Raw genomic sequence first — 27,509 nt, forward strand, 5'->3', positions numbered from 1 at the left:
TATTATTTAAAAATATCATTGTTTATTAAGATTGTCTCATGGGCCAAGGCACTTCAGTACTTTCCACAAAATCATTATATTGTTTCTTCTTTTTAAAGTAGGGGAATTGTGTGCCTTAGCATGTGCCAATACCATGGCAACATAATCAGAAGAACAGACAATCACACTGAACACAAAACACCTGCCGATGTTACAAGACTGCAGTCAGCAACTCTGAGAGACTGTGAACACAATTTACATTTCTTTCTTGTAATTTTCTTTATGATTATACATCATAAAAGGAACAAGCATAGTGTTGTTGTTTTGGACACTCAGAGCAGTAATAAGGGCAATTTCTCTTCCATGGTGGCAATCGCACCCCAGCCAGGGTAATTCCAGGCTGGGAAACACTGTTCCCAAGTCTCTGCTGAAGATACAACAGACGACAAGCAAAACAAAGCCCCATGGCAGTGCTGAGAGAAGGAAGGGACATTGTGTCACCCATACATTCCCTTCAAGACACAGCTAAGTGTCTGGTCTACACATCAGCGCAAGACCAGCCTTGGCCTCAACAGTGATTTCTCACCGCCTGGACAAGCCCGGGACTCTGACCAGACACACACAGCACTCCTGGCTGTGGGACTGAGCAGCCACAATCCACACACTGCTGACTTACATACCTGTTTCCACCTTCATGTCCTCTATGGTTCCCTAGGTCTTGTGGTCTTCTGTGGTGAGGTAAAACAATCACAGCAAGGATTTTTGTCACTTAGAAAAGATGAGAAATCAAACTCTTCATGGAATCATTAATCTTCTCCGAAGAAGTGTTGTTTGTTTCCTTCTGGTTCTTAGTATGGATCTCAGGGCCCTGTGCATCCTAGCCAAGCACACTGCCACTAAGTGACATCTATTCCATTTCCTGTGAGTTTGCAGTTAGGGAGAGGAGGGAAAAACAGACCTGCAGTTCTATCTGTGCAACCTTACCAGTCTTCTAAAATAGCAAAGCAAGTCTAGAGTTGTTTCACACAGTCTTCTAAGTCCCACTGGTTCAAGAAACTCATTAACTTCTTTGGAAGGGCCAAGGCCACCACTGGAATGGATGTGCAAGCTGTCTGTGGTTAGTCTTGATGTCCCTAGAGGAAGGTGGCTCTCCAGGACAGACGCAGCAATCCATGAGCACATTAGACACAAGGTCAGCAGAACAGAAAAGCCCCTGGTCATTGACAGCGTTTCTGACAACATGCAGATTGTCAGTTTAGTTTTTCATCTTCTGGAAGGATGTTAGAAGGATATATTTTTTAGGATTCTGGGGCGTTTTCTTCAGCATCTTTTGGGATCTAGGCACTTTCTTTAGAAACTTTTGAGACCCGTTTCTGCCTTAGGGATTGCGTACGCTTTATTCTATTAAAACAAGGAAAACAAATGTTACTTGCAGACCTTACAAAGATACTTATCTCTCAAAACAAACAAGCCAGATCTGGAAAAAAACAAGGACACGACAGATTCTGAAGTTTCCTGTAGTCTTTGCGGTAAACTAGAGCTGCTGCTTTCATGGCCATGCACATGGACCCTGGTTCACACAGGATCAGGGCAATGCCCTTACAGCACCATGGTTAGAGTAGTCCAGTTATTTGTGAGACAGTGTGCAGGGAGCACTACTTCAAGGGGTTGGGATTTAAGACATGGCCAGAACCTGACCAAATACATCTACAGTATGAGAAGGAAGGTCTCTTACCTTTTGACCTTTTGCATCTGGTCAATTGTGTCTGGGAGAGGGACATCAGAGCTCTCTGGGAAGAACAAGGTGACAATAGCTGTCAGGATGGTCAGACTTCCCATGAGGATGTAGGGCAGGTATCGGTTATAGGCACCTATGGTTGAGCAGAGGACCCAGGTTACAGTGAGACTTGTTCTCATTCTGGCCCTTTCATCTCTCAGAACTCTATATATGACTCACCTTTGTATTGGTCTCAGTGCTTCCCAAAGTCTGGGATGCTAGAGTGAGTCTGACATCTAGAGAGTCTTGTGGTGATATTATTTATAATTTATTAAAGCTTGCCTGAGGATTCAGAAAGCAAAGTCAGCTACAAGTCATAGAAGTCAGGCACACACCTTTAATCTCAGTCTCAGGATTCTTTCCAGCCATGCTGAGAGGCAGCAGTCTGAGGCTTGGTGGCGAGCTTGTGGCTCAGCCCTTTCAGCCTGAGGCAGAGGTAAAAGCTAGTGGCTGGCTGCTTTGCTTTTCTGATCTTCAGATTGAAGCTTGAACCCCAATATCAGTCTCTGGTCTTCTATTTTTCATGCTACAATTGGCATACAACGTTAAAGTATGAATTCAAGAAAAAGCTGCTTCGGGGCCACTGATGCAGGCCCAAGCCTAAGTTGCAGACAGGACTCCTGCCTGAGTTCCTCCTGCCTGAGGCTCTGCCCAACCAGCTAGGTTTTCTTTTCTTTTCTCCTCAAATCAAGTAAGTGTGGAATTTTATGGTCGTAGTTTTTCTAAACAGTCTTCAGCTGCCACCCAAAACTCAGGAGGCTTTCCGGCTTTTTCTACAGGCTCTCTCCTCAGGCTGACACTCTCAGCTCATGACACAAGCTAGTTCTGTGATTCAGACGTGCTATGCCTGACAATGTAGGCAGATTTGGTAAGTCAATTGGAAATTGAAGGAATTAGTTAGAAAAGTTTTTTTCCCACACTAAAAAATGGAAAATACTATTAAAATGGAGAAAATTAGGTCTTCGGGTGATTACATAATTGGATAGTTTAAAAATTGAAAAAGTAAATGAAGGGATAATCAATTGGGATTGACATACTGTTAATTATCATTTTGATAATCTTTGTTGTTGGTTTGATGATTATTGGTTTTTCTCTAAAAATGTTGGTTGATAGGAGTGCTAAGATGTAGGCCTTGAGAAATTAAATGAGGAAACAAATTCAGCATTGCATTTTCAGGTTAAAAAGGAGCACTCTAAATTCTTAAGAAAACCACTACTAATATATCTAATAACCTTACAGGAAGTAACTTTACAAACACAATGTCCACATTCCCAAGAGGTGGGGCAGGTGGTTTTTGGTCATTCAATGGATTATGGCTATTTGTCATTGTTTAAAGGGATTGGTTATAAAAGTTGGTTACACCCAACACTCGGGAGGCAGAGGCAGGGGGATCGCTGTGAGTTTGAGGCCGGGCTGGACCGACAGCCTCCAAAACAATACAGAGAAACCCTGTCTCTAAAAACCAAAAAAAAAAAAAAAAAAAAAAAAAAAAGTTGGTTACAGTCAGGAAGAAAGTTAAATAAAGGGGATTAGATTCAAGGCTTTTGTTTTGAAAAAAAAAAGGAATACAGACATGACAAAAGTGTGCCCCATTTTGATTTGCATTCAAGTTAGACAAAGTGCTGCATCCCATTAGAGCCACGTACCATGCTTTCAGAGTACTTTCTACTCTCAGGACACTGGCTTCTGGGGCTACAGAGCAATTTCAATCCCAGCTCATACAACTCAGAGAGCCACAGTCTTGAAAAGTAAAATGGGGGCCAGGGAGATGGCTCAGCTTGTAAAAGTGCTTGCTGCTATGCCTGGTGGCCTGAGTTCAGTCCCCAGGAACCACATGTAGTAAAGAAAGAACTAATTTTAGGACTCCCCTAAATTGTCCTCTGACCTCCATATAGACACTGAATGAATGAAATAAGTCATGGTCACTGTCAGTCCACCAGTCAGATCTCTTAAATGGACAGGTTCTCTTCATGCTCCTAACTCTAAGAAGAATCTCCTCTAGTAAAGAGCACTGTCTCTCTAAAGAATTTCTTAGGATGAAGAAATTGTAGTTTGTGATGGAGAGTCTGGGGAGACTGAAATAGGAAGCCTCACTTTATTATCCTCATCTGGCTGGTCTGTGAGTTATTTTTCATTTGAAATGGGTGCCTTCTTCTCCAGTCAGGGTCCCAGTAAGGGATACATCCTGCTAACTATAGGGCTTGTGTCCAGCTCACATTAAGGCTACTTAGAGCTTCTGTCTCATTCACTGCACCAGTGCACGATGGTACTCACCAAGGTAAACAAAGTAGGGAGACAGGATGCTGCCAAGGCGGGATGCTGTGGAGCTGACCCCCACACCCATGCTTCTCACCACAGTGGGGTACAGCTCAGCTGTGTACACGTAGACCATGGAATAGGCAGAGGTGATCCCAAACTTGCCCACCATCACCAGGGTAGTAGACAAATAAAGTAATTCTGAAGAGACAAAGGAAGGATAGAAAAGGCAAGAGGGACCAATATAAGGGTTGCCCTGGAGGAGTTCTCTTCCCTTTCAGCCTAAAATGAACTCACTTTATCCCAGATTTGGGCTGGAGAGAATTGGTCAGTTTCTATACCTTCCTATTGAACAAAAACACCATGGCTTAGATTTCTATGTGAGGGTAATGGTGTTCTTAAATCTAGAGGCCCAGACAGTATGTGCCCCTCAGCCCAATCTACCTGCCTTCCAGAAGTCATCCTGGGTTAGGAGCTGTTTCCCCAAAACCTCATACTGAGGGCACTGTGGAGTTAACCAAGGACTTGTATGAGTGGGGGAGTTTGCTAGCTTAGTTCATGCTTGCAGTCTACTCAAGAAGTTCACAGTCTGGGCATTGAGGTGGCTCAGTGGGTAAGGGCACTTTCAGTCAAGCCTGAGAACTTGAGTTTGATTCCCAGGACCACAGTGGAAGGAGAGAACTGACTCTTCTCACTTCCTACACATTGTCCTCTGACGTCTACATGTGTGCTGGGATACATGTCTCCCCTCTCCAAATAAATAAGTGTAGTAAAGTCATTGAGAAAAAAGTCTATAAACCATGTGAACTTAGGGATGATCTTCTAATTGACTTCACTGCCCAATGAGTATAACTAGTGACACAGTGGTCTCTCTACTCGGGTTCCTTCTGCTACAAAAGGGACTGTTCCTGTGCAGAGTATCACAGTCCTCAAAGTAACCACCAGAGGTTCCAAAAGCCACAGGGGTATGGATGATTCTGGCAAGTGATGGACAAATAAGGCTTGTCATCTGTTCCACAGGTTGTCAGATAGGGTTCCTCCTTTCTATTAGTGGTATGGCAAGGAAGTTTTACCAGCAAAGTCCTTTCCATAGCCTTTGAGAATATCTCTTTCTTTTTATAGATTACTAGTTTATTTGCTACCCTGAAACACACTGGGCTCACCACCTGCCAGAGCGATGGTTATATATATATCTCATATAACATAGATTGGCCTCAGACTCTCCAGACAGCCAAAGATGAGCTTGAACATCTCGTTCTCCTGCATCCACCTCCCAAGTGCTGGGATTAAGGGCATGTGCTACCTCTGCCCTGCTCTCTTGACTTACTTATGGTGTTATCTCATTTAAATTCTGCTGAATATCTCTGTTCAAGATAGTATTATGAGTTCGAGGCCAGCCTGGTATACAGAGCGAGTTCCACGACAGCCTCCAAAACAATACAGAGAAACCCTGTCTCAACCCCCCCAAAAGGTGCTATAATGACTGTTCTTTAGATGAGCGCTAATGTCCTTTCTTTCTATTCACAGAAGGTAACAACATCTGAAGATTAACAAGCATTTATTAACTTATTTGTTTCTCCTCTGCTAGAAAGAGACTGAGTGTATCAAGACCAGTTATTGCTTGAATCAATAAATAGGACAGACCTAGTATAATGACTTTTCTTCGTTATTCTAAGGAAAATGGATACCAACATACTAACTTGGGTCTAGGGCATAATTAACCCACTGCCTAATGCTTTCTTCCCAACAAAGGCTCTGACTTTGTGAGGCCATCTCTTGATTTGTAAGTGAGCATTGTACACATGTAACACAGATCTAATGGTCTTGACTGTACTCACTTTCTGGTTCAAGTTAAGTAGAACAGGGAAGACTCAGGGCTGCAAATACACACCATCCATACCTGAAGGCACCAGCGGCAGTAATAGGAGGACACTGCCACCCAGGAAAAGGGAACCAGCCATTGAATAGCGCCTGCTCATGTGCTGCAGCAACAGCCAGGCCAACACATAGGCTGGGACTTCAACAGCTGCCAAAAGGAAGCAGTTCAGGTAGATGTTGCCATTGAGGTTGGGAGTGTCAAGAGAAAGTCCGAAATAGCCCACTGATATGGTCATCCTGCAACAGGGGACAGAAGAGAGCTGGAGAAGTGGCACACATCTCTTCAGACCCACATAACTTACAAAAAAAACTCATCTTGACAAGTTCTGAACTGCTCTTGATGCAGGGAATGGAGAGTAGTAGTAGATTTCACCCTGTGCCTTACTTCCTACTACAAAAGTTTACTTTCCCTCAGTAAATCATTTGCCAATGGACCTTCAGAACATTTCATAAAGAAAGTGTCTCAGAAAAATGATTTATTAATCCTCACTGACTTCATCACTAGGGGAAAAGTCCCAACCTGCACTTCATCATTAAAATCTTACACCGAATCATTTACAAATATCCAATTGCACAACTCTTTTGTCAAATCTCTATCTCCAAAAAACATTTACATTACAATTCATAACAGTAGCAAAATTACAGATAGGAAGTAGAGTAGGTAAGGCTCAGGCAGGTTTCACTTACTCACCACAGGATTATAGACATGGTGGTGAGGATCCTGATATTCTGTGTTCGGACCAGATCATAAATGTGGTGTGACTGAGGCTTCTTGGAACTTTGGTCTTCTAATTGCTGAAAGAATAGTGTTAATATAAAGAAAAGGCTGGAGACCACCTGGAACCCATCATTTTCACTATCTACTTCTCAAAAGTTAGGGAGCATTTTAAGGTTCTTCCTTGAAAATACAGTACAGTGACTTTTGATGTTCAAGGCCTCCTGCAGGCTCAGTCAATGACAAAAGGGAATGAAGGACAATTAGGGATAATGAGAGGTATCCAGCAATTGCAGAGGTCTAGGTGACGGCCACTTCACTGCATTACCCTGCCCATCCTAACTACACTTTTCAGTGAGGCCTTTGAGTTTTCCTCTGCAAGATTGACTCATTTTTCACAGAAAAAGTAGGCTGTGTATTTTACTGAAATGACATGTAAATGAAATGAATATTTTGAGTCTTTGTACCATGTGCTACTGGCCTTCTTTCAGAAAAAAAAATTAAATGGAAAATGGAAAAACTGACTCACTTCACCCCGAGTAACATCCTATGAGATTCCACAGGGTCAAGGCTATCACTAAACCACAAGTCTAAACACACTGATGCTCTTTCTTAGGTAACTCAGCTTAGGAGCTTGTTTTTAACCCATCAGTTTAGCAAAAAGATCAATCTGGAATTCAAAGAAATCCTGGAATACCCTCATTTCCTCAGTGATGCCAATGAGGCTATGGGTTCACCCAGACTGACCCCTTACTTAAATGCCACCAAAGCCACCTCACTTAAAATGCCCAGTCACATTCCAGCCCTGACTTCTGTGCTTCAGCGTCCTTCTAGAGCATGCCGAGTGACTGCTGCTGCTGGGCCACCACTTAAGGACTCTCGGTGGCTACCAGTATCTTGGCTGCCTATAACAACTGCTTCCTCTCTCACAAGTCCCAAGTCCTCATGATACCAGATCATCTCAAATATGTGTCCTGCTTACCCTATAAGAAATGATTCATGGCATATGAGATCAGGGAAGAGATGGCTACCAGAAAAGACCTGGATCCCAGTTGATAGGAAAAAAACAACTGTCAGAGACAGAAACTACTGTGTGCAAATTTGCCAGTGTTCAGATTATCCTTTGATGACAACCCCTGAATTTGTGGGATATTTGTACACTGTATGAAGATGTAATACTTTTATTGGTGTAATAAAAAGCTGAATGACCAATAGCTAGATAGGAGAGGTAGGTGGGACTTCCAGACAGAGAAAGAGATCTGAGAGGGGAAAGGACAGAGTCAAGCCAGCACAGAGGAAGCAGGGTGGGCAGTAGAGAGAGATGCAGTATTGAGGCACATGGTGGAATCTAGATTAAAAAATATGAGTTAAGCTATATGAACTAGTTAGGAACAAACCCGAGCTAAGAGTGAGCTTTAATAATTAATATGTCTCTGTATCATTATCTGTGAGCTGGTGGCCCAAAGAAAATCTGTCTATACCCTGAGGTGTAAGAAACAGTGACTTCCTGGAATGCTAAAGTTGATGGAAGCCTCTTCCTAATAAAGTGTATTTTATTATTAAAAGTCATGGTTAAGCCAGACATAGTGGCATATCTTGTCAATCCCAGCTCTTGAGAGGCACAGGCAGTCAAATCTTTGTAAGTTTGAGGTCAACCTGGTCTACACAGATTTCCAGACCAGTCAAGGCTACATAGGAAGAGCCTGTGTTAAGAAAAAAAAAAGAAGAAAGAGGAATGGTTAAAAATATTATTACTTGGATAGGAAGTAAAGGAAACATGGAAAAATTCCACAGGAGAGAATAGGTAGCTAGAACCCATTCCTCAAGCTCTGAGGTTTGTGTGTATTCCTGTTCATGTGTGTATATCTGTATACACCACAGTAATGTGTGTGTATATGTAGGCTAGAGGTTGACCTAAGACATCATCTTCAGTCACTTTTCTACCTTAAATTGGGGACAGGATCTCTCATTGACTGGTTAGCTGGCTGGACAATAAGCCCCTGGGATCCTTCTGACCCTGCTGCCCTAGTGCTGGGATTAGGGGCACACTCTGCCATGCCTGGCTTTTTGGTTGCTTGTTGGGTCCTAGACTGAGGTCCTCATGCTTGCATGGCAAACACTTTATAGACTGAATCATCTCTCCATTCCTTTAACTTCTGTACTGTAAACAGACCTTGCCTAAGGATGGCTGGGGTTTGGGTAGAGTAAGGGCTGGGTTCTTGTGAGCTGTGCTGTATGCTATGGACCTAAAATGACCAGTGTGAGTCTTCCACCAGCTTCCACATGGTACTTACCTCTTTTGGATCAAAGATAGTGGAAGGTGCAACAATCCTATTGGTTTTGGCAGCTCTGCGAATGATCACCTCTGCCTCTTTAACTCGGCCTTGAGAGACGAGCCATCGGGGAGACTCAGGAATAAAACTGGGAGTACAAGTACAATCTAGTGAGGCCCCCTGTTCATTTGCTCTCCCAGAGGCTGGGCATGCTTAACTACAGATGGGAAATGAGGTTTCAGATGCAGAGGTAAGTGTGTGCAGAGTCAGGTGTTCATAAGGTGTCCATAGCTCAGTGACCACCTGAGGTATGATGCTGCTGAACACCAACTGCAGGAGAAAAAGTTGAAGCAGCCTGTACATCCCCAGGGGATCCCCATCTGGCTGGTACCTGCCTGTCTGCAGTAGTGGTGCCCCCTATAAGGCTTTCAGGAGACAAGCACAAGATGGGCTCCTGGTACCTGGCTCCTGCTATCTTTACCCTGTCCCACAGACACTCCTGTAGCGATCACTTAACCTCATTCCGTCCTCATCCATCTCTGATTTAGTCACAGTCTCGTCAGTCTCTTTACACAAAACAGCTGGTTCTCAAGGCTGAAGCAGTGGCGTATGGAGTGTCAGTGGATATTTTCCTTATCTTTGTGACCAGGCAGCCCTCTCTCCTTTGTCCTAATCAGGAGCCATGATGCATTGCAACTTCTTCTCCCACTATTCTTCATGGTTCTCGCCATTGTACATGGATGAGGATCTCACCTTAGTCTAGTCTATTGAAAGGAGTGATTCTTGCCTGGTTCCTCTGTCAGGTGCCATCGCTTAGATTGGCCTATGCTCTGCCTGCCCAATGCCCCTCTCTTGGAGTTGCTTCTGGAGCCTGCACTCCTTTGCATAACTACTCAAGGAAGCTCACGTCTGGAACTCTCCCTCTCTTTACCTCCCAACACCCATGCCTGGGGCCTCAGCACCAAGCAGCTACAGCGCAGGCCTTGTTGTCTTACCCTGGGATTTGAGAATTTCCAGAGGTTAGGTTGACCCCTATCTGCTTGCAGCAAATTCTTACTTCAACCCAGAACCTGGTCGAGGACAAGCAGCCTGTGTCTTGGGATTCTGTGTTGTTTTGTCTTTTCGGAGTATGGACAGACTCTCTGACCTGATTTATAAATTAATATTTACTACGTTTTTCTGGGATCTGGGATGGGGATTTGGGGAGCTGCTGCTGCCCTCTACTGGACATGAGACAGAAGCCACCCCACAGATAGGCAGCCCAAGGGGCTGGGCCACACTCACCACCAGAGAGGACCACACAGCACCCCTGGCAAAGTGATTGCCAATTGCAGTCTCCTCCAGTCTCTGATGAAGTATGCAAACAGAGGCAGCACCATGAAGCCAAATGCAAAAAATATGCACACTCCTAAGGTGGCGAATATAATTCGAACTGACTTGGAAAGAATTTCTGATCCTGTACAAAAAGGGGGGGGGTAAGTTAATCATTAATCAATGCTATTTCTTTATAAATCGTCTGTGCTATTATTTTCAACAAACAGACAAGGAGGGAGCCAGACCTCGCTGTGGTTTGAGGCCCTGGAGGGGTCATATCTGAACTAAGTTGCTTTACTTTGCTCCTGGGTTGTTTCTATGAGGTCCCTAGGCAGTGCTCTCATGGAAACATCATCAGCATCTTCAGCCACATGCTAAAGGTCCTGTAAGTCCTTACATGGGATAGAATTTACCAAAGGCAAAGTCATTACTATGGCCACACATGCTAACTATTATCCTTCGAGGACAAATGTTCTAGTAAATGTGAAAAGGAAGTAATAACCCTTTCCACAATACAACCCAAGGAGCCCAGTGGTCTGATTCCAAACAGGGAGACTGGAAGCTTTCTGGTGGGAACAAGGTGGCTTGTCTGAGTCAGAGCCTTGCAGGGTAGACTCTGACCAGAACCTGGACTGGACCACTCCACTCACTCTCCTTGGTGGACACTGATAGCCACCAATGTTCTGCAGCAGCTCTGTTTCCTGGGGAGCCTGCCCATCATAGCCACCCTCCCTTGATGTCCTCCCCTTTCCTCAGTTACCTAAGGCCCTTTCCGTGTAAGTCCTTAAAAATGGATGCTCCATGGTGAATCCTAGTTAATGGTTTAAGTACTAGTAAAGCCAAGGGGCTACCAGTCAAAGTCCAAAAGAGAACTGGACATCAGAAGTCAGGAACTATTACCAGGTTTAATTTCCCAGCTGGTAAGCTAGGTTTATTTACTAGGGTAATCTAGCCACTTTCCCCAGGAGGGACATCATGACTAGTCTCCAGAAAACTGAAATACAGTATCTAGAACTGAACTCCAACTGATGTCCATACCCAGAACAAATGCCGCCACGTAGTTGGATATATGACCCATGCCAACAAGGGCAAAGAGCACAGTAAACATCTCGAAGTTCACAGAGAAGACCTGCAGGAAGCTGAAGCCAGTGTGCATGGCCATGGTCAAAAACAGCACATTCTTCCGACCAAACCTGGGGAGGAAAAGAAGGTAACAGAGAAGCAGCTGGGAGAGGCAGCAGTGACTGACTTCACTGAGAGGGGTTTTCTCCTGTCACAAGGACTGGTTCCAGGTGGTCTTACTCTCTCAGTCTCCATGCTATCATTGAATTCCAAAATTTCCTGGATGAATTTGTAGCATGGACATTGAGGCTGCTCCAAAGGCAGTGCCCCACTGATGCTAATGACTGCAGGGCATTTGTTAAGTTTAAATCCACATATTCATAATAATTTTTTTAAATTTTATTTTCCAGTTTAAATTTAGATAAGAAACAAGGTTGCTTCACATGTCAGTTCCAGGTCCCTCCCCTCCTCCGATGCCCTCCCCCCAACCCCCCCCCCCCGTTATCCCCTCATTCCCCCAGGGAGGGTGAGGCCCTCCATGGGGGTGTCCATAGTCTGTCATTTCATATAGGGCAGGGCCTAGACCCTTCCCCAAGAGTTCAGGGTGAGAGTGCACCTCACATTGTTCTATGGGAGTCCAAAGTCCGTGTGTATACTTGGGATGGGTACCGATCTGCTGTCCAAGGCTCAATAGATTACCTAGGCCTCCTCACTGACACCCAGATTCAGGGGGTCTTGATCAGTCCCATGCTGGATTCCCAGGCTGATGCCTGGGATTCAAGAGTTAACCTTTGTCTGGTCAGCTGTTTCTGGGGGTTAAACCAGCCCAGTCTTAATCCCTTTGATCATCAGTCCTCCCTCTCTGTTACTGGCTTTCTTGAGTTCAGCTCAGTACTTAACCGAGGGATATTCATAATAATTTTAAAGACAAAAATGCATGTAAAAACTCAAATATATAACTGCATTACAATTTGTCTTTTATAGCATATAGAGTATATTCCCTCAGAAGTTAAAAAAATTAACTATTTATTTACTTTTTAAAGAGGTGGTTGAGAAAGAAAAACGTGACAGAAATTTTATATACTTCATACAATAAAATAGAGAATCACACATATACTTTGATAAACATAAAGTAGTCACTTGTACATAACATTTGAGAGGAAAGTATATTTACAAATAAACGGGTCAAAACCTACAATGTGGTAACAGACATACCTGGTAATTGTGTGCACTCAGTTTTATTATTGCAGGCAGCTGAAGCAGCCATGATGGACAACCTGAATCTTTCTTCTGTGGTACCAGGGATAGAAGCCTTGTTCTAGGCCAGTGTTCTATGATTGAGGTATACCCCAGCTCACAATTCTAATTTTTTTGTTTAAAGTTTTCTTTCATTTTTATTTATTAGTATGTACCCATGTGAAGACCAGCGGTCAACTTGTGGAGTTGATCTCTCTATCCATCATATGAGTACTGGGGGTTGAACTCAGGTTATTATGTTTGGCAGCAAGCACATTTACCTGTTGAGAGGGCAAAAGGTCACCAGGCAAGCAATCTATCTTTTTCCCCCTTGAGTTAAAAATTATACTTATAATTTTATTTTATGTATATAGGTGTTTGTCTGCATATATGTCTGGGTACTATATGCATGCCTAGTGCCCTCAGAGGTGAGAAGAGAGCATTAGATCCTCTAGAGCCAGAGTTACAGATGGTTGTGAGCCTTATGTAGGTGCTGGAAATTAAACCTAAGTCCTGCAAAAGCAGTCAGTGTTCTCAGTGTCTGAACTATCTCTCCAGCCCACAATCTAACTCTTGGGGAAAACAAACAAACAAAAAACAAAAAAGTCAACAACAAAACACCCTCCAACATTCACCCAAGGATCTGAGATCTGGAGAAATTTTTATCTTCACAAGTACAGGTGTACAAGAAGTACACCTCTTCATTTATTGAGGAAGTTTCAACATATCAGCACAATAGTTAAATACACAAATCAATGTTGGGATAATGTAAAAATGGAACCAATTTTCATGAAATGCACAAAATGAAAATGCCTGTATACCGTCTATATCCCTAGAATTGCAAATGATGCAAATATGAAATATGTAGCATAATGAATTATAGAAAATGATACTTATAATTCAAAATAACTGGAGGAGATGGGCATAGTTCAGTGGCACAGTGCGTTCTTAGTCCCCGCAAGGACCTGGATTCAATATCCAGCACAAATGAAATGAAAATGAAAACAACTACAAAAAAATCCAACAAACAAAAATGTTAATTACGGGGATAGATTATGGTCAACTGCATGAAGGCTGTCAGAGGAACTGGAGACTTGCATCATTACTTATAGGGTAGACTGTTGTCTTTGCTTAGATTAGCATGCTTCTGTTTTCTTTTGGTCACGTTTTCTTTTGGAGAATACACTCACCTGCACTGTCTACATGCAGGACCTTTTCCTCAGCCCATGCAGACTCACAAACTAGTTCCTTTAGGAAGCACCCTCTGACACATCTGAAACAATGCCTTCTCAGGTTTCTAGGTGTCCATCTGCCTAATGTGTTGCAGTTTTCCTGAGTACCATCAAAAAATGCATCAATCCCTTCTCTGGACATAAGCTTTCTTGACATATCCTTCTTTACAACAAGAATTTCAGTGTGGAGGTTTTCTATGTCCTCTCTCTCTCTCTCTCTCTCTCTCTCTCTCTCTCTCTCTCTCTCTCTCTCTCTCTCTCTGTGTGTATGTGTGTGTGTGTTTTGTATGGTACACAGGTTCTTATTTTTTATTTTTATTTTTTATTTTTCAAGGCAGGTTTTCTCTGTAGCTTTTGGAGCCTGTCCTGCAACTCGCTCTATAGATCAGGTTGGCCTCTAACTCAGAAATCTGCCTGCTTCTGGCTCCTGAGTATACAGGTTCTTAAGAGGGCTCAGAAAGATCTGACACAACTGGTGTGGTTTCTACAAGAAACATGGGAACACTTCCTCCTTGAGTTTGACATCAGCTCAATTCTTTTGAGATTCAGTGGCCATTCCACTCTTCACTTCTACCTGAAGGACCTCTCACAGGCTGATCCTGTCCCTCTTCTGCCATTGCACCTATAGGACCCTCTCTTGGAGTAACTAATCATCCAACAACACACTGAATCTCTCCAACTAGGGGGTCTCATAATCACCCCAAATTCAATACCTTCCAGTTGTATTCAGCGTCTCCTTTGCAAATGTGATTCTCTGTCTTAGAAAAGTGTATGATCTCTAACTTTGTTATGAAGGCCAGAGACCTTTTCTCTCCTGACTCCCTACATTTGACCAGACCCTGACTGTGGTAGGGCCATTGACCCAGGCATGTTTGGCCAGTCAGCAAGTCCTCCTGACTTCACTACCTCATCTCTCCAGCCTTGCTCCAGTCTGTGCTCAACCCTATCATCGTTTGCTTGGATCACTAGAAATCTTTTAATTGATCTCTTTAATATCTCCTTGTAAACTGGGTGTGATGGTGCATGCCTTTAATCCTCAGTAAAGCCTCCCCTGACCCCTGTCAGACACTCCCATAGCACCTTGTCCTTCTCTGGTATTATTTCCCATGGCCAAGGAAAACAATCACTTCCCCAGTAAGTTGAATCCATCTATCTGCCTTGATAAAAGGCAAGTTGGGGAGGAAGGGAGCAGAGGTCTTTAGCAATAGTCTAGCAAACCAAAGGATCAAGGATCTCTGGGCTTCAATATGACCAGCCACTTGCCAGCTATGTAACCCCGGCCATATAACTTAGCCACTGTATTCTACTTTCCCCACTTATAAAATGGGAATAATAGTTCCTGTTTCAGAGGGTTGTGAGGATATGGTTATCTATTTGGTGTTTAAGGTATACTGTACTTAGAACAGTGTTTGCCACACATTACATACTACATATTTGTTAAACCAATGAAAGCAATGAATTGATGCTGTTACTAGATTAAGAGAAACATCATTCTCCAGCAGGGAGGCACCTCATACTCAGCCAGAGTTGGCAATGAATGGTCACAGCTTACTGACCTCTTCATTTTTTAATTTTTCCCATTTGTTTGAAATGATGTTTCTATATGCAATAGCTCTCCTAGAACTCACTGTGTAGACCTGGCTGGCCTCAAACTCACCCAGAACCACTTTCCTTTGCCTTCCAAGTACTAAAGGAGTATGCCACCATAACTGGCAGCCTACTGACCTCTTTAATGCACCCTCCCAGCAGTTGACTATTTTTGGTTTTAATTACTAGGTGACTCTTGAAAATAAATATAATGAAATACATACTTATGTAAATTTCCATTAGCTGAGAGTGGTGGTATATCCTTTCATTTCTAGCATCAGGAAGGTGAGACAGGAGAATTGCCACAAGTTTAATGTCAACTTGTCCTACATAGCAAGGACCAGGTCAGCTAGGGCAAGAAAGACCTTGTCTCAAAAAAAAAAAAAGGCACCCATAAAAGGGCCAGCAAGATGGCTCAGCAGGTAAAGGACTTGCTGTGTAAGCCTCATTAATTAAGTTAGATCTCTGAAATTAAAGGTGGGATTCCACAGTTTTCTCTGCCTTCAAATGCATGTTTTGGCATGCTGGCATACACATCCCTTCCATATTATATGTACATGAAATAATAAATAAAAATGTACAGAACAATACACAAAACACAACAATTCTGAGTAATGATGTGATAATGATCCACAGATATAAATGTGTAGTCATACCACTTGAGGGTATGTGACAGAGCAATGCAGCTTTGTAGGAAGAATGATATTCTGTCTCATCCTGGACTTTCCTGAGCATCCTAGCTAGCCAGGAGGATGCTGCAGCACCCTCTACTGGGCCTAGAAATAGCCTATCAGAGTCACTGTGGCCAAAGAGCTGCAGAAAGCCTCTCTTCTGATAAATTCCAAAGCTCTAGCTAAAGGAACATAGCATAATAGACTCTTCTGAGAGTCACAAAAGCTAATGACCTTGATCAAACAACAGCAACAAACCCTCATATATAATTTCTATCCTTTTGCATATAATTTCATGAGTTGTTACTTTTGGTTGCTGAGACAAATTCTCACTGAGTAGCCCAAGATGAACTTGAACTCCTAATCCTGTGGTCTCAGTCACCTGAATACTGGAATTACAGGTGTGCACGACTACCCACTTTAATTTCATGGGCTTTTTTAAATTCTGAGTCATTAATGGACTTCATATTAAAAGATTTAAAATTGTACAAATACCATGCTTGCAACAAATAACGTCCATTTTCTTGGTCATACAGCAAGTGCCATAACTAGAGGGCTACTTACCTAAAAAACACCAGAGTTCTGCTCTTCATACCACTAACTGATTGGTGAGATCTCGTCTATCTTCTATCACCTTGCTCACAGACAGAACTATATTTGGGATACGGAGGTGGCTACCATGGTATTGCCTAATGCTCTACAATACAGTGCATCCACAAATGTATAGTGTCAATCTTTCTCAGGAATAACAGAGTGCTATCTTCTCCCAGGGAAAAGGGGCCACACTTGGGCAGAAGTGAATCATGGCAAAGTAGTCATTGAACCATGGGTACACATGGCTTGGATAGCACTGGATTCTCTATTCAGTAACAATTAGAAAGTGATGTGTGAGATGCTGTTGGCTCATGTTACTTGCTATGGAAAGTCTATGCTAGACATAGCTGCTGCTGCTTCTGAAATGAATGACCGTGATCTAAGAGAACACCATCAGTTGAAATCAAGGCATGGAATACTCTTTGATCAGTACTGGACACCTTACCTGTCTGAGAGCTGTCCTGAAATGAAGGAGCCCAACAGCACACCCACGTAAAAGAAGGAGGTGGTAAGTGGAGCTTTCCAGTCATTCTGACACACCAGGTCCCACTGTAGGAGGAGCAAAGGGATGCATCATTCACTCCTTTTCTGAAACTTAAGGCTTCTTGTTAAATGAATTGGCATACCCTGCATCCCCGAATGTTATGAAAACATGAGCTCACTAACACAAGCAATGGTTCACTTGGGCAGCAATGCAGAGAGAGCAGGGAGCCTCTCCCTCTCCATCTTGTCTCTCATAGCACAGGTTCCCACGTCTTGCTTCATTTTGAGGAGGGAAGAGGAGCAAGCAGCAGCACTGCCCAGACACTGACCTCTGGTCAGCAAGGCCTGTTGCTCTTACTATTAAGAATCCAGACTGAGCCAAAGGCTGTGAAAGGGGCAAGGTATCCTTGCTCAGGGAACTTCAGGCCTCTAGAACTGAGGGTGTCGTTCTTAGCAAGGCATCCAGCTGAAGACTGAGGCCAAAGGGTCTAGGGTGTTCTGTCTAGATCTGCTCCTTTGGCTCTGCTTGAATTTTCATCAAGGCCAATGACCCCTCAGCCCCTGGGATCCTGTGATATACTGAGCTGGAATATTTGATTCCATACACCAGCAGGACTACGCCCAGTTATGCCTAGGAGCCTTAGACTCAGAGTCATAAAGCTTGGTTTTAGTTGTGTGATGATTTGAAGGAGAATGGGCCTCATAGGCTAATAGATTTGAATGTTTGGTCACCACTGTGGTGACCAAATCAGATTTAAATAATCCTATTTAAAAGGATTAAGAGGTGTGGCTTTGTTGGAGGAAGAGTGGCACTGGGGATGGGCTTTGAGGTTTTCAAAAACCCAAGTGAGGCCTTGTGGCTGTCTTCTTCTGTTGCCTGCCTATCTGGATGTAGAGCTCTCAGCTACTGCTCTCAGCACCATGTCTGCCTGTGAGCCGCCATGCTCCCTGCCTTGATGACAGTGGACTGTCTCTGAAACTGTAAGCAAGCCCCAACTAAATGCTTTCCTTTATAAGAGCTGCCATGGTCATAGTGTCTGCACAGCAATAGAACACTGAGTAAGACAAAGTGCTACTCAAGTGTTAACTAGTTTTCTAACCTCACATAAGGCCCTGCCCATCATACTGAATAGTGCCTTAATTTCCTTGTCTAGAAAACAGAGACTAGGGTTGGAAACAGGCTGTTGTTTGAGTTTCTAGACTAAAAATGTGTTCCATCTACAGTTACCAAAACCAGGAAATGAGGGTGCAGGGAGGAGAGGGGTACATGGGGAAACAGTGACACTTAGGCATTTAGTCGCCTTAGCCAATATGGTTCTGTAGACTGGAAGGAAGTTCAAACAGGGACTTTAGTGTTTCCCAGAAAGATTTTTCTTGGTCAGAGACTATGTGCAGTAGGAACTTTGCAGACCTCACAAGTGCAGCCACCGTCATGGCAACCTAGACCTCCCTCTCTTGGTACCAGGCTATTGTCTGCCTTCCACAGAGCCTGCTGCCTCCCCAGTACTCAACAGAGACAGGGGATGTGCTGCTCCCACAATGACTGTCTTCCAGGGTGGTAGCAGAGGAATAAATAACAGGGTCTCTTTACTGCCCTAGGTTCATCCAGTCACCTAGACCTGGGTGTGGAGGGTGCCCTACTGGCTCGACATAAAGAACCTCCATTGCCACCTCAGGCATACTATTATTTCTCCACTTGGAGTAGCATGTACTTTTGGATGAGGTAAGTGGGGTGGTGATCCCCATTGCAGGTGATAATTGTGGATATCTGATCCCCAAGTCAAAGAGGAAGCAGAGACCAGCAGGAGTCAAACATGTGAAGCCTCAGTACCTAGATGGTCTCGCTCCTCCAGGCTTCATCTGCCTTAATGGAGCACCCAGACCTGGATAGGTGGATAAATGTTCCTATAGTGTCCACCATCCACACATGACTGCTAAAGCCATGACTAGTGAAGGGACCAGGTCCCTGCTTTAGCAGTCATGACTCAAAACATGGGCTTTCCTGACCTTGGCCCTCCTCCTAGTCACTAGGTCAGATACCCTCCTCGTGGTAAGGAACCAATCAGAAGTTGTCTGGTGGGCTGTGCTTTACAGCTCTGGGTGTGCTCTGTGGTACAAGTGTACAACAACAGTGACATGCAGAGCATAGCAACCACCCTGGGTGGGCCTATAGGCCATAACAGCCAGTTGACCAATCAATACAGGACAGGTCATCCAAGCCCAGAAGCACACCAATCCTGAGACTATTATGTACCCCTAGATACTCCCCTTGCTCTACCTGATATATACCTTCCCTACCACTTCGTGGTTTCTTGGGGTCCTTCTCTAAGCATCCTCTGTAATGAACAGATGAAGGGCCTGAGCTAATTAAATTATGGCTACTCTCATTCTTAAATATGATAAAATGTGTTATTTTGCTAAAACAAAGACGAAATGAGGGTAAGTTGCTGGAAGCTGTTTACCAACATGTCCATTGTGATGGTTGGGGACTGATACATCCATGCTAATAAGAAATCCACTCAGAGGGCTGGGATGAAGCTGAGCCTGTAGAGTGCTTGCCTAGCAAACGTGAAGTCCTGGCTTCAATCCTCAGTACTGCACAAAGCATGTACGGTGGTTCATGTGTATAATCCCAGCTCTTGGGAAGAAGGATCAGAATGTCAATGTTCAAGGTCATCCTCAGCTACATGTTAATATCAAGGTTACTCTGGGCTACATCAGGCCACGTCTTTTATAAAAGAAGAATGAGGAGGTGGAGGCCAAGGAGAAGCACAAGGAAATGTACACAGGATTCTACAGCTGAGTTCTAGAGTTGTGAACCTCACTCAGTCTCCCAAACATACTTTCAAGGCTGGAGACCATGTAAAAGCAGGTCAAACTTGTAGGCATGGTAGCATCCTTCAGGCTTTCACCCCTCCTGCTTGACTTATCCTGTCCTTAGTCTGGGCATGAGCCTAACTCATTGAAGTAGCTATGCTATCACCCACCACTGACCGTCCCTGACACCTCTCAAGGCCTGGCTTACATTAATATTTGTCTACTAGAGGCTACAGGGAGCCTGTGAGTAAAGTCAGGAAAGACAAGAGTTCTCAAAAGCACAGGCTGAGTCCCACCTACTCATTTACCTGTCAACCATGATATCCAACGCAGTAGGCATTTGAACTTGGCCTGAATCTTCGTTGGATGGGTGGGATGATAGTCAAGGCTAAGTACACCTGCTCGATGAGCTTACAGATGAACCTAGTGTTCCTGGACTCATGTGGCTACTCAGCTATAACTAAAGCACATAGGACCAGACCATCAATGCTTTGTAGGGCAGCACTGGCCATACATGAAGTTTCATAGATGGAGAACTGGAAGAGGGGAAATGTGCCTCTCTAGTAGTAATGGCTCCAGAGTGTTAGCAACCAGGCCTGATCCATCTTTTGTTTATCAGCTACCCTTTGTTTTTCTTGTTGCCCTATATGTAAATCTTGTCTGAGAGTTTCCCAAAGGTGCAAAGCCTGTGAAAAACTTGGCTAGAAAACAATCCAGAAAATTGTGGTATTTTCTGACTGAGAATTTGCATTTGGTATTGTCCCTTTGGAGGCCCAGTCATGTTGTTTTCAGGTTAAGGAAATCAACTTGCTTATCTGTAAATTGGAGAACAATAAAAGAAGCCCTGGGCAAAGGGAAAGGGGTTCAATTCTTAGGGACAGTTTCACCCTGCAGCTGAAAAAGGCTAAATTCATTCTTAAGGTGCCTCAGTCTTCATTCCACAGACCTTTTTGAACCCACAGCTACACTGCTATAAACATAAGTGTCAAAGCTTTTCAAACTGTCCACTTGATAGACTCTTTATCTCTTTTATGTCACAATCCGTGATGAGCTTTTTTCCAGAGGACCCCATGCTCTCTTTGGCCTCTACAGGCACTACAACCATGTAGTACACTTCAAATACATACATGTAAAACACTCATACACATAAAAAAAGTCTTAAAAAACAACTCTTGAGCTTTTCAAAAAAAGAGTTAGAGCCTGGCGTTGGTGGTGCACGCCTTTAAACCCAGCACTCAGGAGGCAGAGGCAGGCGGATCTCTGTGAGTTCAAGACCAGCCTGGTCTACAAGAGCTCGTTCCAGGACAGCCTCCAAAGCCACAAAGAAACCCTGTCTTGAAAAGAAAAAAAAGGAAATAAAAGAATTATAATCATATCTTTTATTGATTACTTAGTGCATATGCAAGTGCTTACATGGAAACTAGAGGAGCTATTCCTTTGAGACAGGCTCTGTCACTAAATGATGTTGCTATGCCTGGCTTTTCTTTGTTTTTACAAACAATTATTTAAAAAAATGTTGTTAAAATTTTGTGTATGGGTATATATCTAAGTGAGTATATGCCACATGTGTATGGTATGTGTGCTAACCAGAAGAGAGTGTTGGATCACCTGATGTGGGTTCTAGAAATGGAACTCAGGTCCTCTGGGTGAGCACCAAGGGTACTCACCCTTTTTTTCTTCCTTCCTTCATTTTTTTAAATACAGGGGCTTGTTTGTATCTGAAGCCAGGTCTTTATGTGTTGCACCCTTCCCCCATGGGGATCTGTCTGCTGACCGCTTGTACTAGGAGCTTTTAGGGAAACACTTCTCTTCCCCTCCTCTCAGCAATGCCTGCAGCAAGTTCCTGTTATCCATCCTTTGTCTAAATGCTAATTCCTGTTTGGGGCCCACCTTTTGCTGGAGGGCCCTGGGAACATAGGTTTCTGACCTTGGGGATTTTCCACCATGCCTGCCTTTGGTATTTAAGGCTCTACCCTGGTAAGAATAAATGCCATTCTCCTTGTAAGAATGAGCCGCTGTCTTTGTCTTTAGTTTACATCCTCAGCCCTTTGCCTCAGATCATTGTGAAGTATTGTAGCACCATAGCTGCAAACACACCTGTGGCTCGCTACATTTATGTTTGTGCAGCAAGTGCTCTTATACACTGAGTTACCTCTCATCCCCAGGAAGCTTGTCCCTTGGTCTCATATGTAATGAGCATTATTTTTCTACTCTAGAAAAACGGGGTGGATATAATCTCCTGGAACTAAATGTTCTTGTACCTGTGAACTACCTTGAACAAATAAATGATAGGATCTATACCAGAACGATGAAAATCTTCCCCAAGATGTACCTAATTTGACTGCGTCAATGAAGCATACTAGCATGTATCACTTCCTACTGAAACATTTTGTTCTGCTTTCCACTACAATTAATGGCAAATTCTAGCCATGTGAGTTTGTATTCCCATCACTCAAGAGCAAGAGGCAGGACGATTACTTGTGGTCAGTGTGGTGGTTTGAAAGAAAATGGCCCCCAAAGGGAGTGGCACTATTAGATGGTGTGGCCAAGATGAAGTAGGTGTGGTCCTGTTGGAGGAAGTGTGTCACTGTGGAGGTGGGCTTTGAGATCTTATATATGCTCAAGATATTGTCCAGTGTTTTAGACCACTTCTTGTTGCATTTGGATCAAGATGTAAGGATTCTCAGTTCCAGCACCACATCTGTCTCCATGCTGCTTTGTTTTCTTCCATGATAATGGACTGAACCTCTGAACTGTAAATGAGCCACTCCATTAAATGTTTTCCTTTATAAGAGTTGCTATGGTCATGGTGTCTCTTCACATCACTAGAAATCCCCAACTAAGACAGCCAGCCTAGGCAATTTACTAAGACTCAATCTCACAATATAGAACAGCAAAAAAAGTTTTAGTAGTAGATTCTTGCCTCAAAGCTCTTAGCAAGAAAAGAAGTAGTATTTGCTACTTGTGCTGTCTAGTTTTATGTCAACTTAATACAGGTTATAGTCATTTGAAAGGAGAACCTCAATTGAGAAAACGCCTCTATAAGATCCAACCACAGGGCATTTTTAGTTAGTGATTGATGGGGAAGGACTCAGTCCATCATGTGTGGTGCCATCCCTGGGCTAGTAGTCCTGGGTTCTATAAGAAACCTAGCTGAGAAACGCATATGGAGCAAGCCAGTAAGCTGCACCCCTCCGTAGGCTCTGTATCAGCTCCTGCCTCCAGGTTTCTGCCCTAACTTCCCTTGGTGATGTACTATTACCCAGAAGTATAAGTGAAATAAACCCTTTCCTCCCCAAGTTTCTTTTGACCATAGGTTTCATCATAATGGTGGTAACACCAACTAAGTCACTGCCAAAGTCCCTATGATGGTCACAGTGCTGTGAATAGAGGGATGACTTGGGAACCATAAGATACATGAGTGAGTCAATGGATAAAAGGGCCAACAACCTTCAACATCATGACATCTCTTGAGTTTAGGTTTTGAGCCTAGCTCTCTGAAGTCCAGATGACTCCCACACTTCAATCTTTGGAATAAATTCTTTTGTTTGCTCTGTGGACCCTTGGCTGTGTTGCTATTAGACCTTTGTCCCAAGATGATAATTTTGGGCAAGAGAGAAGCTCAGTTTGACTGCTTCCTGCCAGCTGTGTCTACTATGACTATGCATGTCCACCATGTGTCTGCTTTGATTTGCCATGCAGCTGAAAAGGCAAAGATGAGGGTCTCTGATGAGAGAGAGAGAGAGAGAGAGAGAGAGAGAGAGAGAGAGAGGGGGGGGCATTCTGGTCAGCCCCAGGGTTCCATGGTGTTGTAGTCTGCACACAGGTGCAAAGGACCCCTTTAAAAGAAAGACCTCTGCCCACTTACGCTCTCTTTATGCTCTCTTCTCTTCCTGTTCTTTTCCAGCCCTCTTTTCTCCCCTCTCTCTTCACCTAGATTCCCCTGGGGCAGAAAGGACTTGTCCTGTCTCCCTCTTCACTTCTGTCCTTCTTCTGTGTCTCTTTACCTCTTTTCTCTTTCCTTCTCCCTTTCTAATAAAACTTCTCACTTAAGCTCTGTCTGCCTGGCATGTTTGTCTTTCCACCTCAGCTATCCTTGCCTGCCATGGAATCTGCCATGGAATCCATGCAAGGTTCCCTTCAAGCTTTATCATAAGAAATGTAAGGATTCAGGCATTATGCTGATCCTGCCCCTGACAACTGGCAGGTTGTGCACATGGGCATTCAGGCAGATACTTAGACAGCTCAAAGGGTTCTGTGTTGCGTGGTTACATCATGCGTTATGTAGCTGCGGAAGGACTCGGTACACATATGCAAGCTTTCCCTTTTAAGCTAGTGCCTCCCACCTGTCCGCCTCTTCTTCCTCTTCTTTCCTCTTCCTCTTCCCTTCCATCTCTGTTCCCGGTTGGTCAATCCCTCCCTTTGCTCCCTTTCCCCAATAAACTCCATGTGGGTTTTGCTGAGTTTTGTGGTTCATGTTTCAATCTCTGGCAGCTGCAGCAAAACAACAACACTGGCTCCAGGTGTCTCTGGTCTCTATATTTCAGAGTCATGCCAGCCCTACCACCTAGGGAGCTAGGAATTTTCATCATGTCAGTTGTGGGTAACAGTGGGAAGGAATTCCCATTTTTCTAAGATGATGTAGACAAGAGACAAGACCACTAGAAAAGTTAGTTTGGAACAACAGAGCAAGTTGGAGTCCTGTCAATGCCTTGGCAAGAGACTTATGGAAAACAGAGACAGGTATGGTGTAGGACAATGCAGGCCCATGCCAGACTTCAGCTGAAGAAGCCCTAACTCATAAAAAGCTACACAGAAAATTTTCTGCCTGCAGGCTTAACTGAGTGTCTGTGAAACCCAGAGCAGGTGGCCCAGCAACATAAGAAATCACCTGGGTTCTCAGAGGAAGGGGTATGGCATGGTGGGTAGGAATTTCCCAGAGTCCCAGAGATGAGCAAGAAGCAAGAAGAGGGGCCAGCCTACAAGCATGCGGCTCACCAAGCTTTCCTGAAATGTGGGCTCACAAATCTCTCTGACCTCACAGAAAGGGTCTTGTTCTTTGGGCAGCCCCACTGCCTGGTTTTAGGCACACACAGAGCCAAGCTGCAGTCAGTGGGGTGGAGAATCACATTTCCCTTAAAACATTCCAGTCAATCTTGTGGCTCCTCGAGTTTCTCTTTTGTCTTTCAAACTACTTGTTCTTAAGCTTTAGCTCTTAGGCTTTCTAGAAAAGCTCATACATTTATTCAATCACCCAATAAAGAAGTTACAATAAAAAATCTCCCTCATCCAGCATCCTGTCAAAAGTTTGAGAGACACAGAAACCTAATCTATTGGACTCAGCTACCTAACTCATTACTTCTGTTAGGTAGTGTTGCCTGGCCCTGGCATGAAGTCATTAGGTTAAAAATCCCCAGTGGAACTCAGGTTTCACTCTTACTTACATAGTAGGCAAGCACAGGTTTAGGGAACATCAAATTTCCAAACACTCATAGAATATGTGTAGAGGCAGTGATTCTCATGGGGATGCCCTTGGACTCTACCCTTGAAGGGTGACAACCCCCTGAAGCAACACACCTGGGGCCTGTGGAGCCCTGTAAGGAGGGAAGCTCAGCCCCTGCCTCCAGGAGGCTTAGATGCCACACAGGGACTCCTAGCCTCTGTGTTGTTCCTTTCTATATGTGTCCCTGTTAGTCTTTCTTGTTGCTGGATCTGCACCCAATGACTAGACTCTCTGAGAGGTCTCCCCTCCCCCAGAAGTCTAACTGTTGAATCCTCATTCCCTGACACTCAATGAACCCGAAGCTGCATGATAGATGTCTTAGTTACTATTCTATTGATGCCTGTCAAGAGACACCATGACCAAGGCATCTTATAAGGAAAGTATTTTATTGGGGGTTCCATAGGGTAAGTCCATTGCCATCATGGCAGGAAGCACATCAACAGGCAGGCAGGAAGGCAGGCAGGGGTGTGTTTATATATTCACACCGCAACCATGAGGCAGAGAAGAGAGGTAATTGGGAATGGCATGGGCTTTTGAAATTTCAAAGCCTACCCTCAGCGACACGCCTACAACAAAGCCATACCTCCCAACCCTTTCCAAACAGTTCCATCAAGCATTCAAATTTATGAACCTACTGGCCATTCTCATTCAAACCACACCGGCACATACGCCTCTTTCATTGTTCTGCCTACTCAGTACTGCTGAGAGTCCAAGAAATTACAGTTGGTGCCTAAGTCCCCCAAAACACATCCACATGCACCTTTAAACAGCATGTCACATCTCCAGATGAGAGACTGCAAGGGGTCAAAGTGACCAGAAGAAGTGCAAAGGGGTGAGGAATTAGGTTTCCACCACTCTACACGAAGATTACATGCCATAATTAAATCTCTCCAGTGATCTTGTCTCAGAACACTGTGCGAAGACTCCATATAAAGTCACCCTGAATAGATCTTCAGATCCTGGGGTCCTTAAGAAGCAACAACCCACCAATGTGAAAACAATTTCTCATGGGCATTTCTCCTGGGGTATGATGAGATTTCATTTGGGGCGAGATTAGGTGAAGGAGGCAAGAGTAACTAGAGAAATAGAAGAGAGTCTGGGACACATGTTTCCTTAACTTAGAAAATTCTGCTAAGAGTATTTACTTTCTGAGCATAGCTAAGTCGGTGGCACTTCTCTGGACCAAGTCCTAACTCGGCTCCTCTGGATTACATCACTGGGGTCTCAGGGCATCTCCTAGGGGCAGGACCTTCTGGACTCCATTTCAGTGTGGCTCTAAGGACAAGTGCCAGCCTGACACTTGTACTCTGAGGGACATACTGTGGCTGTAAGTCATCTCACAAATTCATGTTCCTGGGCGTCCTGAGTGGAGGTTGCCCATCACCAGGGAGCCTGTGCGTTGAACCAAGGACTACAAAGGTCGCCCGCGGTTGTCACCAGGCGCTGACAGGGGCCTGCCACCTACCTCGGTCACGATAGTAGATAGGAAGACGTCCTTGCTGTACTCCCAGCCATCCAGGCAGCTCTCCTGCTCCAGCTGCTCCAGGTCCACATCCAGTCCCGGTTCCAGCCCCAAAGCGGAGAAGTTGGCGATGGCGGCCAGTCGGTAGCGGCGGCACTTCTGGGGCACCTGTCGTCCGTCCTTCGTCTCCAACGGGATACTGTGGTTGCGCCACGCGCTGCTCAGGTTCACGGAGTCCGGTACCAGGCAACGGTGCTCAGGGCTCGCCGTCAGGAACACGGCTGACAAACCAGTGAAGCCGTTGGGGATGATGCTGGCGCTGAGTAGGAAGAAGATGAGGCGCTGGAAGGGGCCCCACTCGCCCAGGAAGGCGGTCACCTCGTCGTAGTCCCGCATGCTGTCCTCAGTCTCTGCTCACCAAGTGTCCGGTGAGACACTTGGTCGCAGGGGGCGGGGCACGGAGTACCTGTGCGCATGCGCACAGAGCACCAGTCACCCGTCTAAGGGAGGCGCGTGGACCGCACGGGCAGACCTTTACCAAGGGACGAGCTCGCGAGTTCCTCCCGTCGCCTCAGACCCGCCAGCGCCAAGAATACCTAGGGCGTGAGGCCATGACAGGCTCCGGGGCGGGCCTAGGCCACAGCTCTGAGGGGCGGCGTGGTGGGGTGGG

At 44.5% G+C, this 27,509-nt stretch overlaps 1 protein-coding gene across 1 annotated transcript; it reads right to left on the reverse strand.

Moving 5' to 3' along the window:
• On the reverse strand, positions 1-27,306 carry LOC101832253 (solute carrier family 22 member 21). The gene is made up of 10 exons (XM_040748645.1): positions 26,843-27,306; positions 17,020-17,123; positions 11,231-11,385; positions 10,163-10,334; positions 8,900-9,026; positions 6,582-6,685; positions 5,913-6,127; positions 4,031-4,213; positions 1,715-1,850; positions 1-1,380 (listed from the first exon to the last, which is right to left on the reverse strand). Exons 1-10 carry the CDS (start codon positions 27,233-27,235, stop codon positions 1,317-1,319), a joined length of 1,653 nt encoding a protein of 550 aa, XP_040604579.1. The 5' UTR covers positions 27,236-27,306; the 3' UTR covers positions 1-1,316.
• Positions 27,307-27,509: the final 203 nt, after the last annotated feature.

The sequence above is a fragment of the Mesocricetus auratus genome, unplaced genomic scaffold, assembly GCF_017639785.1.
Source record: "Mesocricetus auratus isolate SY011 unplaced genomic scaffold, BCM_Maur_2.0 Super-Scaffold_100007, whole genome shotgun sequence".
NCBI lineage: Eukaryota > Metazoa > Chordata > Mammalia > Rodentia > Cricetidae > Mesocricetus > Mesocricetus auratus.

Bases quoted from the DNA above. Each gene is read 5' to 3' on its own strand.
- LOC101832253 (XM_040748645.1), bottom strand. From the start codon at position 27,235: ATGCGGGACTACGACGAGGTGACCGCCTTCCTGGGCGAGTGGGGCCCC. The intron at 6,686-8,899 runs GTAAGTACCATG...CTATTCTTTCAG, and splicing joins CTATCTTTGATCCAAAAGAG to CAATTAGAAGACCAAAGTTC. The intron at 6,128-6,581 runs GTGAGTAAGTGA...CCCCTGTTGCAG, and splicing joins ACCATGTCTATAATCCTGTG to GATGACCATATCAGTGGGCT.